Here is a 13,566-nt window from a genome sequence, read left to right as displayed (position 1 = left end):
CATTTTAATTTTAATATAAATATGTGATCTACTGAGGAGCCCTTAGTGTTTTCTTTTCATTATGATCACTTGATGGTTGTGGCTCACTAGTAACACAGGTCAGAGAATGTCAGAGTAGAGCACGGTACTAAAGACAATAGTTCTAACACCTTCGTATCACAGATCAGGAAACTGAGGCCTAATGAGTTACATCTGTGCTTTTATGGCCAATTCATAATAAAGTTAAGATGAGAATCAGATATAAAAGATATAACTCTTTGCAATGTTCTGGTCTGCTTTATTAGTTAAAAAAATGGTAATGATAAGACAAAAGCAAACACCTATTTGCATTTTTCTGTCTCTGTATCAGTCCGTTGGTACTTATCCTTGTGGTTTCACTGTAAAATCCTATATCTTTGAGCTCATTTTACTATGTTTTTCTTAAATAATGGCAATAATTTTTCCTTATATTCATGTATCTGAAAATGAAGCAAGAAATATTTTTAGGACCATCAATGTAGAGATGGTCTATACTCTCGATTCCAGGAAATATCAATGCTAGATATTTTTAACATCACATTTCTAAATTTGACTTAGAAATCTTCCACATTTCCAGAATATTTGTTTGAAATTGCCATTTTCATACATTAAAAACAGAGGAATACTGGCGATTCCTTGCAGTTCAACCAGATGGGTCCTAGCAGTGCACAAGCTTTTTACAGTTTGCAGTGTTATTTTTGAAGTTTACCGCTATGTTAGGAAGTTATCAAGGCAGAGATTAGCTCTGAATTGGTAATGAGGAAAAAAAAATCTCCAATCGATTAAATTTAGATAGATTAGATCACTTTCCTAAACTCATACATCTCACTGCAAAAATGATCTCAGTTCTAGGTCTCATAGTTTGAACCCCCATGATTCTTATCATAACTAAAACATGATTTCTGCATGTTGTCTCACTCACACCTTGCTCCACAAGAAGCCCCAGGTTTAATATACAAACAAGTAGTCAAAGTTATAGTTTTTTAGTTTAAGTAAATTACTTCTTGACTAATTTGTATTCTGGCATATTTTTTCAGATGATCCCAGTTCTGGCTGGTCAGATGGTTTACTGAATCCTAGCCCTAACCAAGTAAAAATGGCTTTGTTCCTTTGCAATGAGTAACCAAATGTAATTTAAAAGCCAGTTGGGAAACAATTTCCAAACAGTTGAGGGGGTTGCACAACCTTTAGCAAAATAAAGAGATTTGTTCCTGGCATCTTTGTAGCATAATTGATTTCTTAATTATGCAAAAGTTGCTTTCATGTGTTTGATATGTGCATTAATAGGCCAAGTTTGTGACTGAAGGATTAAGATATTTATCCATCTCAATCTGGGCACATTCAAATGCTCATTAATAATCCTTTACGAATGCATGATGACGCAGCCTCTAGACTGATAAGATCATATTTCTTCATTTTTCATAGTTAGGCTAGAGAGAAACAGTAATGAGGTACCTTAATTGGGCAGATGACATTTTTCAAAAAGATTAATTCTTGACTCTATATTTCCCTTTTCAATTAATCGAGTCCAATATACCAAGCACTATGCTAAGCACCTTGACTTATCTTGTCTCAGTATTCCTCACCTGAATCACTTTGGAGCTTGTTAAAACCCCAGTCTAATCTTAGAAGGGATCCAGGAAAATGTTTTTTTTTAAAAAATTTATAAGTGATTCAGATCCTTCTGGTTAATTACCAACACCTTATTTCATTTCTTTCTCATAAAAATCTTGAGACGTTATCTCTAATTTTTAAAAGAAAATAAAGAGGAAGGAGCAAAAGTAGCTTTCTGGGCATTCTATTCTATCTATCCTATGATCATGAATGTAGGAGGATGTGTTTCTGTGTTCAGTTGATTTGAATATATGAAGTCCTAAGCTTTCACCTTTTGTTTTCTCTGGTTCCTCTCTGCAGTCTCCTTTCAGCCTGCTTCAGGAATGAGCTTGTGGAGCCCCGGAGAGAAACTCCAAAACAATCTGACGTCTTCTTTAGACATTCCAACCCCCCAAACCGATCAGTGTACCCATAGAGCCCCTTCTTTGTATTTTGAATCTGTGCGTTTATTGTGTTTCCATGTGTGCGTTTGTGTGTTTGTGTTTGTATCCGGCCCTTGTAAGCAGGACTTGAAGACACTTTGGCTCAGAGAGACAACTGCTCAAAGGCACACAGCCACTAGTGAGAAAATCTCTGAAGGGACTCAAACCTTTACAAGAAAGGACATTTCCTGCAGATTCTGTATCTTTAGATCTAGTGTTGATCAGTCAGGAACACCTGTGTTTGTGAGCTTTTGTGTTGTTTCTTGGGAGGGAGGAGCTCAGTTGGGAAGGGGCATTAATATGTTTGTTAGAACCCTTTTTTGTTGCCTTCTGTTGTGTTTCTAAGACTCATAAAGAAGCTTTTGAGCAGGTCTCAAACTTAAGATGTCTTTTTAAGAAAAGGAGAAAAAAAGTTGTTATTGTCTGTGCATAAGTAGGTGACTGAGATTCATTCAGAACATTTTAATGCTGGTCATGCAGTAATATTGCAAATAGTAAACTAAGGTGTCAAGTGTACTGTTGGGCAGAGAGGCGATAATTGCCTTCAGTTGCCGGTGCCAGTGTGGGAGGATGTTCTTTCATTCTTTTTGAGAGCTTGCATTATTGGTACCCTCGCCCCATATGTAGGTAGAAAGTTCATTAAAGTATGTCAGATCCCACTCTTGCTGTTCTGTATCGGCATCTACTATAGTCCTTCCTTGCTCCTAGAAACTCGAGAGCTTTAACCCTCAAATCTGTTGTTAAGACACCAAGGCAGGTAAACCTATATTGTCTTTTTAATAGGAGGTAAAACCACCCGGTAATAGTGTTCCAGGTAGTTATATAGTATTCCTCAATGCCCACAGTGAAATTCAACATCCTCTCACCAAATCCATGATCAGTGTTTGATTGGCACTCCTTTTCCTCCAATCATACTATATGACACTAGTCGTACTGCTGACACTGCTCACACTCCTTTGCCTAGGAGCCTATCTATGTTTTATTTATGGGATGTCCAGGCAGACATGTTGAAACCAACACTCTTGGCCTAAAAATTAAAGATAGAAAGAGTTGATGGCTTTTTTTTTCAAAGAGTTGAGAGAATCTATTCCTTTCCATTTTAAAAACATGTGCTACAAAAACAGTATTAAGACTGGAAGAATCTCCTCTCTCCCTCTTCTCCCTATACCAGGTCACCAGCTCTTGATTCTGTGTCACCACAAAAATGATTTCTTGTTATTGAGGCTGTTGCTTTATGGATGTGTGATTTTAATTTTCAATAAACTTTTGCATCTTGGTTTATCTTGCAGTTTTTTTCTTTTCTGTCTCTCTTTTTAAAAGATTTCTTAAATATTAGAATATTTTCATGTAGTGTTTGAAGTACCTACCATGTGTAAATCTAAAGAAAAAGAATAATAGAAGAATTACTTTAATTCTGTTTACACTCAATATTTCCTGATTTTATTTAAGATATCTTGTGTGAAAATCATCAATCCTAAATTGCAATGCCTACACTAACTTGGAAATATACTTAAGTGCTGTGTGTTTCATCGTAAAGAAACACACACTATAGTATAGTATCATTTGTTTACATCTCTGAGCAAGTCTTGAGTTACATCTTTATTTTTAATTTTTTATTATTATTATTGAGAGGAGGGATGGCAGACAGATTCCCACATGCATCCCAACCAGGATCCACCCAGCAAGCCCCCAAAGGACAATTCTCTGTCCATCTGAGCCATTATTCCAACCGAGCTATTTTTAGCGCCTGAGGCAGAGGCCAGGAAATCATCATCAACACCTGGGGCCAACTTGCTTGAACCATCAAGCCATGGCTTCAGGAGGAGAAAAGGCCAGTGGAGAAGCAGATGGTTGCCTCTCCTGTGTGCTCTGACTGGGAATCAAACCTGGGACATCCACACACCAGGCCAACACTCTACCACTGAGCCAACTGGCCAGGGCTGAGTTATATCTTAAGTTGCTAAACTTACCAAACGGAATTTAAAACAAATCCAAAACCATTAAATAATTTTACTTCTGTGACAGAGGCATTAGCAAATATTCATCCAGAAATTTTAGTTGAAGCTGTTGTCCAATGCTTTTTTAAGAAAAAATATATTCCCATCTTTGAATAATTATTTTTAAAAGCTTAAAAAACAATTATTCTAAATAATAATAATTAATTTAGTAGCTTATAAAATATTTAAGAAAAAAACATCTTTATGTTTAAGATAAAAGTATGTTAGTAAAATCAGATGATCTTGTTACACTTACAAAGTGTTTTTAATTAATCTAATAATTTGATTTACAAATCTCACAAAGGGTTAAAGAGTATGTTGAGTTCTTAAACATTTGCTTTTGCTCCAGAAGTTTTTTTTTTCTTTCACCCTATTTTTATGTAAGTTTTTGATGTGTTTACAATGACTTTTATATAAATGCACACATTTGAACTCATGGAAAATATTTTACAGTTATGGTTGATCTGTCTTGAGATTAAATGCTGCCCTTTGTATTTAGAAGCAAGATTCCTCAGATAGAGAAAAAGGTTATAAGCAAGGCAGTACTGGACAAAATTTAAAGGAGAAACAATTCTTTTCTGATGGTTCATGTCTTCTCTTTTTATGACCTTCCTCATAGCAAGGATGTTTCTTTCTCTGGTTCAATATTCCTTTCCCCTCACAGATTTGTACTACAAGACTGGTTTGGTGAAATAAGTTCATTCTTAGATATCACCAAATTATAATGAAGACTTGCTTTTTAATTAGCAATGGATGATTTAAGGCAAAAGAAGGAATCCTTTGGTAAAAGTCTAGGCATCTCCAGTAAGGTGATAAAGGTAACAGTTATGTCTTCCCAAGAACTTTGACTCTCTATAACCTAGATAGTCATTAGACTTGAAATCAGGAAATATGCTTTCAAATCCTAGATGATCTAAATGTCTCTCATAGTTCTGAGATACTAAAAAGAATTCTTAGCAATGTATGCAGAAACCTGTTGTCAGAATTAAGAACTGGGACTTGACTTGACCAGGATATCTCCACAAATCTAGAAATATTTGAAACCTGCCTCCTTAAATTTCTGTTATATTGAATTGCTAGAAAAATCTAGTATGCCTCTATAAAAAACAACCTGAGGGCTACACCTTGTTATTTTTTTGAGAAGAGCTACATTTTTATTTTTTTGTTTTCTGTTTTGTTTTGATTTGATTTAGTGGGAGGGGGAGGTAAGAAAACTGTAATGGCACAGGTCCTGTTATCCTTAAATACATTTTTATCTTTTTAGATTTATCATCAATCCTTGGAATTGTTTACTCAAGGACTAGGACTGTGACATTATATTTGTAAAGAACAAAAACCCAGAATACTCTGACCTTTCACCGTGTGGCTTTTTTTTTTTTTTTTTTTTTTTTACAGAGATAGAGAGAGAGTCAGAGAGAGGAATAGACAGGGACAGACAGACAGGCATGGAGAGATGAGAAGCATCAATCATTAGTTTCTCATTGCACATTGCAACACCCTAGTTGTTCATTGATTGCTTTCGCACACGTGTCTTGACCACGGGCCTTCAGCAGACCTAGTAACTCCCTGCTCAAGGGGGCAATCTTGGGTCCAAGCTGGTGAGCTTTTGTTCAAACCAGATGAGCCCGTGTTCAAGCTGGCAATCTCAGGGTCTCGAACCTGGGTCCTCGGCATCCCAGTCCGACGCTCTATCCACTGTGCCACCACCTGGTCAGGCTCACTGTGTGGCTTTAATACTCACTTCTACATTAAGGTACAGGCATTCAGAATTTCTGACATTTTTAGACTCTCTTATTTCCATTCATCCACCACCCTAATTTATAGATTTCCACAATCAAGAATTTTTGCTACTTCTTACTAATTCTTAAATTTGTACTTTTATTCTCTTAATCAAACACTGGAGCAGTGGTTCTCAACCTGTGGGTCGCAACCCCAGCGGGGGCCAAACCCACAGCGGGGGACCCCGCTGGGGTCGCGACCCACAGGTTGAGAACCGCTGCACTAGAGTTTTAAACATTTAAGGCTGTGGGGAAGAGTAAAGTTAACCGATGTTTCTCGAGCACCTACACATTGTAAGACAATGTCCAGGGCTCTTACATAATCTAATCTTCATAGCAACTCTTCTATAGTGAATATAATGGCTCTTCTGCAGATGAAGAAAATGAAACTCGAGAGTTGCATAACAAAGTAAATTAATTTGTGTCAGATCTAGAAGGTGAACCCAGATGTTTTGGTTGACCCCAAATTTCTAATTCCTTCTTTTTTCATCGGTGGTTTCTGACTAACTTTCCTCAAAAATAGTTTAGGTGGCTTGTAATAAAATGATCAAAAATAAAGACCACAAAGGAAAAGGGAAAAAAGAATTGTTACAGGATTTTGGAAGAAGGCATTTATTATAACTGTGGGTCCAGGGGAAATGCAAAGCTTTTAAATATACTTTATTTGCCTAATGGTGGACTTTAATGGTTCAAGTAATGCTTCCATCAGCTCTTGTATATTTGACTGATTCGGGGGATGGGAGAGACAGGTAGAGGTCTCTTTAGGTCACACAGAACTAAGTTGCCTCAGGAGTCTGGGCAACAGGCACTGTGGGTAATTTGTGGTGGACAAGGCTAGAAGAAGAAGCACTCGGCAACACACTTCATGGCCACTTTGCTTGTGCTTTCCTGCACTGGGATGTGGACTTACAGATGTCTCTAACTAGACCCGAATGTGCTGACTCTCACACATGATGGGCTAAATTTGATGATAGCTGGGGGCTCTCTTGACGCCATCCCTTGCTCCCTGCTCTATCTCAGTTTACCACTTTTCTCTTAGGACTTTATCCATTTCTTGATTCTGTAACCTATTTCACACCACTATCTTATTTCTGGAAGGTACCACAGAATGAAATAAAATAAACAAACAAACAATTTTTGAACTAGGAACCAGGAGGCCTCTCTCTACTCATCATTTGCCAATATGTGACTACAGCACATTTTTTTAGAGACTTATATTTACCTATCTGTATAAATAGGCATAATAATTTCTGCCTATCTCTGCCCTGCCATACCATGTCTCCTCCACTGGGATGTCAGAATCTTTTAGAAAATAAAAAGGAGAGCTTGGTAACCTGAAGTATCTTACAATTAAGAGAGCTTATTATATAAACACCTATTTATACAACACAGATCTGTCTATAATTGTAAGATCTTGAGGAGGTTTAAAGAGAAAAATCAATGCCCTTCTACCTTAAAGGCAGTAATGGTAAAATGCAGCTGAATTTTAAGTGTATGTTAATTTCCATGCAAATTTATGGAAATATGTATATAGCATATTGTTTGAATTCGACTAGCTGTGGTTTTTCAGTGCTATGGAATGGGGCCATCCCTGTTTTGTGAATTATGAAGAATAATGTGGCAGCTTCAAAGATCAAGTGTGCTATAGTAGCACTCAAATGCTAGAACCAGTTTTTATTATGTTTTCAAACATTATTAAACTACGTTTGTTTGAAAACTGAGTTTATTTATAGAGCTTTCAAAATTTGTATTTTATATAAATAGTTTGTGTTTGTGTGTATATGTATACACAGAGACACACAAACAGATATATATATACACACACACACACACACACACACTTGTATTTATGCAAATAAAACTGAAAAATATATTTTCTCTCTCCCCTAATATACAAGTGGCTGCAGCAGGGAGGGAAGAGACAAACAGGAACACAATAGTGCATTTTGTTGATCAGTCTAAAAGGAGAGCTTTTCCCAGCAATGGTTAAAAACACATTCAAAGTCCAATCTTTATTCTATGGTCACAATAATTACTGACTGTTAATGCCACCTGGTCTATAAGGTTCTTCATCTTATGTTTTTCCATTCTCATTACAGACCTACAAGGTAGGTTGTATTATAATACCTATGTATCCACTACTCTATGAGCTTCTCAAAGATGCAACCACCTCGTATAGGTTTCCTACCTCTAAAATCTAATTCCTGCAGTAAGTGTGTATGTATCTAGTTTATATAATTTTTCTATGAGAACAAAGACAAAGATGTTTATTAATTTGCACAGGGAGCTATAGCTTCCTAATATATGCTGGAGGAAGACTTAAACTTTTATTTTTGACTTTGTATCCTACCCTGATTCTAGTAGGCATCACTAGTTCTATATTCAAAGAAAAAGTCAGGAATGGAAGTTGAGTCGGAAATATCTTATGTAATTTAGTACATAGTATGACAAACCAGTTCTAGAAAATCTCCAAATTGAAGTTTCATTGAATGGAAAACATTCTTTTTTATCTCCTAGGAGACTTGTAGAAGGTCAACAAAGCACTTTTTGGGTTCCAGAGTTCTCCTATGTACAGAGGCTATTGTTATTCCAAATGGTTATTTTATGGCCAATAAACATCTAAGCTAACAAAGCATGTTTCCATGTTGAGGCTTCTGCCTGAAAACAAGGTCTGTTGGCAACCTACTGTTTAATTGGTTGGTTTTGCAGTTATTTTCTGCATATGACAAGTGGCCGAGGAAGCTAAAAATGAAATGCCTCCACTGCCATTTGAACTTGGCATCTCCATATCTTTTATAAGCCTTTGAGTTTTCACTCTGTTCTTTTCCCTTACTGATTTTTAAACGTGTTTAAGTTGGCAAGCAAGAGAAGGCAAAGGATGGAGAAACTGATAAAGAAAAAAAGAGGGTGCAATTACTCTCCCTCTCACAAAGGAGATACTTTAGAAAGGTATTCAACTTTGTACTCTCTGCATTCAAGAAAAATATTATTTAATGATGGCATTGTGATCTCTCCTAGTCAGAAAGAATTCTCAGATAGAAATGCAGATAACTTCTTGTCATCAATCCTGGAGGAATAGTTTTGCAACTGTACAATCTAAGGCCATGTTTTAATCTGAGACCTGTTGGAAATAACCAGTCCCTCTCTTCAGTGTCCCGTGCTCATCACCGATCCAATGTTTGTGTTCTCAGGACCTCGATGCAGTCTCAGTCTTCATATGGTAACAGCTCCCCACCTCTGAACAAAATGAACAGCATGAACAAGCTGCCTTCCGTGAGCCAGCTTATCAACCCTCAGCAGCGCAACGCCCTCACTCCCACCACCATTCCTGATGGCATGGGAGCCAACAGTAAGAGCATCCCCCTTAAGCGACAGCTGAAGGACCCACGCAGCTAGTGTTAGAGAAGGACTCTGCTCTGGGTGGGGGAAAGGCTTGCTCTTAAGCTAAGTGAGAGGCACAGTGGGACAGAACAGATTCAGTCTGAGTGGCTTCAGTTTCTCACGGTAAACATTTTCTCATTTTTGAGGTGTGTGGTTTATCACAAAGCACAGTGGTAGAGATGAAGACGGCTGTTTCTTTGGTAGGAATAAGGATTTCTGTGTAAAAACAGTTCATTCTTGTCATGGATGAAGCCTCATTTCTTACATCCTTTGAGATAATCAAAGGGAAATACATCCTACATGTGGAAGTAGCATGGTGTGGTGGACTTAACATCTAGAGAAATAGATTATAGCCTGAACTCTGCTGTAATATTAGCTACTTAACTACAGACAGGACACCTCTCTGCTCTCATGCTCAGCTTTCCATTCATAAAATCATTGCTCTGCACATTTAACATTACATGATTCTGAGTCCCTGAAATCTTAGCTTTTTCAACTTTTCTACTCTGTTCCATTCACAGTCATTAATAAATTGCCATAGGGAAAGGAGTTTTCTTTTTACTTACATACACACAGACTCCTTATAACAACTAAGTATAACTAGAAGAAACAGAGTGAGATTTGGGCCTCTGAGAAGATGATGATTGGTATATAGCTTTGTTGTAAATATAATTAATTTGTTCACTAGAAGTAAATCTAGCAAAGTGGATGCCCAAACTTGAAAGAAAAAAAAAAAAAGGATGGTAAAAATGCAGACGGTTTTGTAATATCCTTAGGGATACAGGATCCTGAATACTAGGTATATGTGTATCCTGTAGCCACCCTCTTAAAACAGGATATTTAAAAATCCTTCATAAACTCACCCTTAAATTTATATTTTCAGTGTTTCCTTGAAGAGTCTCGGTTTTCCTAATAAAGTGAAAGGAGGGTAGAATTGGGATTCTCTATGGTCTGACGGCACATGTTCAGATGTCAATGAGCAAGAAGTGTATGTGGTATGACCATCTGGTGTAGGAAAAAGACATTAGGGCCAGACTGCTCCCTCTCTAGGGATAAATTCAACCTAAGACTCAAAACCTGACCCCTTGACAGTAAAAGGAAAACTAACCATTTACTTTTTCCTTTATTTTCTTTCTTATGAGATCTTAGAGTCCTCAAGTATTCAGAGGGGTGACAAAAATAGTGGTAATGATAATGATCCTTCACCTTTGTGTAACATAATTTGCCTACTCTTTCTTATTTATACTTCACAAGTTTCCTTTGCTGTCATCAGGAACGTCAGAGAGGAAGCCGATGGGACCTGATAGTCCTGTGCTCTTTAGCTGGCTAGCTGGTGGCAGGGATCATTTCCCTTTGGCATAGCACTAGTCACTAAAGTAGAAGCAAATTACATTCAGTTTTTTGTAGATATGTTGCTTTACTCTTTTTTTGAACCTGAAGGCAAAATTTGTTTCATAAATATTGATATTAAGCTTTTCTTCTCTAGAAGTGAATGGTTAAAAAAAAAAAAGTGTGCTGATGGTGTTCCCAAATACAATTATGAAATGAACATTTAGAAAGAGCCAGAATTTTTAATTGCACTTTTCCTCATTAAGTTTGTGGTTCTATACAAATAATACAGTCAATCCTCCTATTCCCAAATAAATATTCAGTCTCTCATTCACAGATTTGTTCATTTATACATGCATCTGCTCAGTGTCAGGCACTATGCTAGGATTGATGGGGAGCTAGAATGCTGCAAGGTCTCATCTCCATGTCTGAGGAGGTTAATCTAGCAAGGGAGACAGAAGTACAACCCATGAAGGCAAATACGAAGGAAAGACTAACATCAGGAGTAATGAGCAATTAGATAGAGCATTAGAAGTAAAGAAAGAAGTGGGAAGAGATTGCCCTAAGAGATTATACAAAGGTCAGGAGGTATGTAATTAGGTTTTAGTTTGATCAATGAGATGTAGGGTGTTTGAAGGGGTATAGTGAAAGAGATAAGACTGAAAAGGAAGCCTTGTAGATTAGGTACATTAAACCAGGCAAGGTGGACCACTGGGATGCTGGTGTATGATGATGGCAGTAACCCTCTCTGTTCCTCCTGCTTCTGTTCAGTTCCTATGATGGGCACCCACATGCCAATGCCTGGAGACATGAATGGACTCAGCCCCACCCAGGCCCTCCCTCCCCCACTCTCCATGCCATCCACCTCCCACTGTACCCCCCCACCTCCGTACCCCACAGATTGCAGCCTTGTCAGGTGAGTCCACAGCAGGTGCCCCTGGGGGCCTGTCCTAAGCATCTCTGGGTGGTGGAGGGTGGACACTGTCCAAAGTTAACAACACAGTTGGAAAGAAAGAAAGCAGCCCAGTGCTTGAAGTTCAGCTACTATGATCTCTGATCTTTGGAGTGGTCAGAAGTGTTTAATCAAAGAACATCACTACTGTATAATCGACATGGGGGAAAGTGAAAATGTGAGTTTATGGGCATGTCATTTTTCATGCTTGTTCCCCCATCTTCACTTGCTCCCTACCTCCTCCCTCACATTTTTATGCTATCAGTTGTGGCCTTCAAATTGGTGCCCAGGGCTGGGGTTCCCAAAAGGGTAGTAAACTTGCTATCTTGCTCCCTTTTCTGCTCTTTAGGCCTCATAACTCTCAGCCACCATAGGATAATTATTTTGAAGTTGCATGCCCATAAAAGGGTTTTCATGTTAGCAAAAATGACAGGGACTTTTAAAGACCTGATGGCCTCTGCTGCTTTGCTATGTGGGAATGGTCACACTCGAGGCAAAGGAGTTCAGATAGCAAGAAGAGATAAATGCACAAAGCCTACAGAAGCAAGTGTAGGCACCCAAATCTCAAGTCTCATGCCCAGAGAACATTGTCTGTCCCTGCTTCATGTGCAGAATGTTTTTTTCATTTGGTTGCTGGAATAATGGGTATCAATCTCCATGTGACTGGTGCAATAAAACTAGCAGCATCAGTCAGAGGGATGGCAAAATGCATAGCTTATCCCAACCAGCGTCTGCCTCTGTGACATCATCAGTCTAGACCAGCACCAAGAAGGAAGGAATCTCTATTCTTAAGAGGACATAAATCAAAAAGCATTAATGACTTCACAGTATATTGGCCTATAATTTATCTTAGTCTCATGAACCTATCCTAAGGACAAGTTTCATTCTCACAACCCTCAAATATGAAACGATTAAAGTAGAGATGCACTTTTTTTTAAATTGAAGAGCCAGGACTAAGAACCCGACTGCTGGATCCCTTCCTTTCACCTCCTGCAATGGCTCCTAAGACACTATATAGAGCCCCTTAGAATTCAACCACCATTTGAAAATTGCTGCTACGCAGGAATCCTCATAGTTGATTTTAATTTTTATAGACCTAATGTTCAAGTCACTAATAATCCCCAAATCTCCAATCCAAGGACCACATATATTTGATTGACCCCCCAGTCTCCTCTGTAGGGCATCCCAGGGCAAAATGTTGGGTTTTCCTTTATCTTGCCAATGCCAATGCAGTTGGGGTGAACTTTCTTTTTCTGTTTCCTCCTACCTCTTCCCTCCTCCCTCTGCAGTTTCTTAGCGAGGTTGGGCTGTTCATCATGTCTGGACTATTTCACGACCCAGGGGCTGACCACCATCTATCAGATTGAGCATTACTCCATGGATGTAAGTAACTGTTAGACTTTTCTCTTGAGTTCTGTTTCTTCATTTCCTCCCTCTGGTGACATGCACCTTGTAGTTCAATTCCCCTCGTTTTAAACTTTGTTCTTGTCATATCCTCAATCCTCAATTAAGATGGAATCCATAACCATATTAGAAAGATTCCCATACCTCAGCCTATACATATAAGAATCTTAGCAATCAATCTTCCTCAGCTTATCTGATTAATTAATTGCATTCATATTATATACAGAGTGGAAAAGAGGAGAACTAATTCCTAATTTCAAGAAAAGTATAATCTCTATTTAGAGAACTTTTTTTTGGATGTTCTCATTAATTGGTATAAGATCACAGGGAGGATTGCAGGAAGAAGGTGATATTATTCTCACTTTAAGACATGGAGAGACTTTTTTTTAAAGTTGCCATGATGAGTTGATAACAGAATCAAGAATAGAACCCTGAGGTGAAAGCTTCTGGTCTTTAACTCCATTGACTGGCCTTTTCTGCCTTTCCTTAAAGTAAGACCTTGAGGGAATTCAGCTGCACCTCTCAGTGAGAAGCATATGTCATTCAGTTTCAATTCTATCAGAATAGGGCTCAGATGTCCCTGATCATTGGAAAAGATCACTGGTCATGAGTTTAAGTCCCAACTCTCCTTTTTAGTAGCAATGCAAATTTATGGTTATCTCTTTGCCTCT

The 13,566-nt window shown here is 38.0% G+C and overlaps 1 protein-coding gene across 4 annotated transcripts in view; it reads left to right on the top strand.

Moving 5' to 3' along the window:
- TP63 (tumor protein p63) overlaps nt 1-13,566 on the top strand; it is a 253,158-nt gene that overhangs the window by 234,278 nt on the left and 5,314 nt on the right. For 3 of the 4 annotated variants that reach the window (XM_066241192.1, XM_066241189.1, XM_066241190.1), the window contains 3 exons: nt 9,021-9,178; nt 11,311-11,455; nt 12,781-12,874. In XM_066241192.1, the coding sequence (XP_066097289.1) occupies nt 9,021-9,178; nt 11,311-11,455; nt 12,781-12,874 (397 nt within the window). Of the gene's footprint in view, nt 1-1,932; nt 3,222-9,020; nt 9,179-11,310; nt 11,456-12,780; nt 12,875-13,566 lie in introns of those variants that run through there. The other variant, XM_066241191.1, reaches the window with a different exon arrangement.

Source organism: Saccopteryx bilineata, chromosome 8 (assembly GCF_036850765.1).
Source record: "Saccopteryx bilineata isolate mSacBil1 chromosome 8, mSacBil1_pri_phased_curated, whole genome shotgun sequence".
In the NCBI taxonomy this organism is placed as follows: domain Eukaryota; kingdom Metazoa; phylum Chordata; class Mammalia; order Chiroptera; family Emballonuridae; genus Saccopteryx; species Saccopteryx bilineata.
This window is presented reverse-complemented; position numbering and strand designations above follow the sequence as displayed.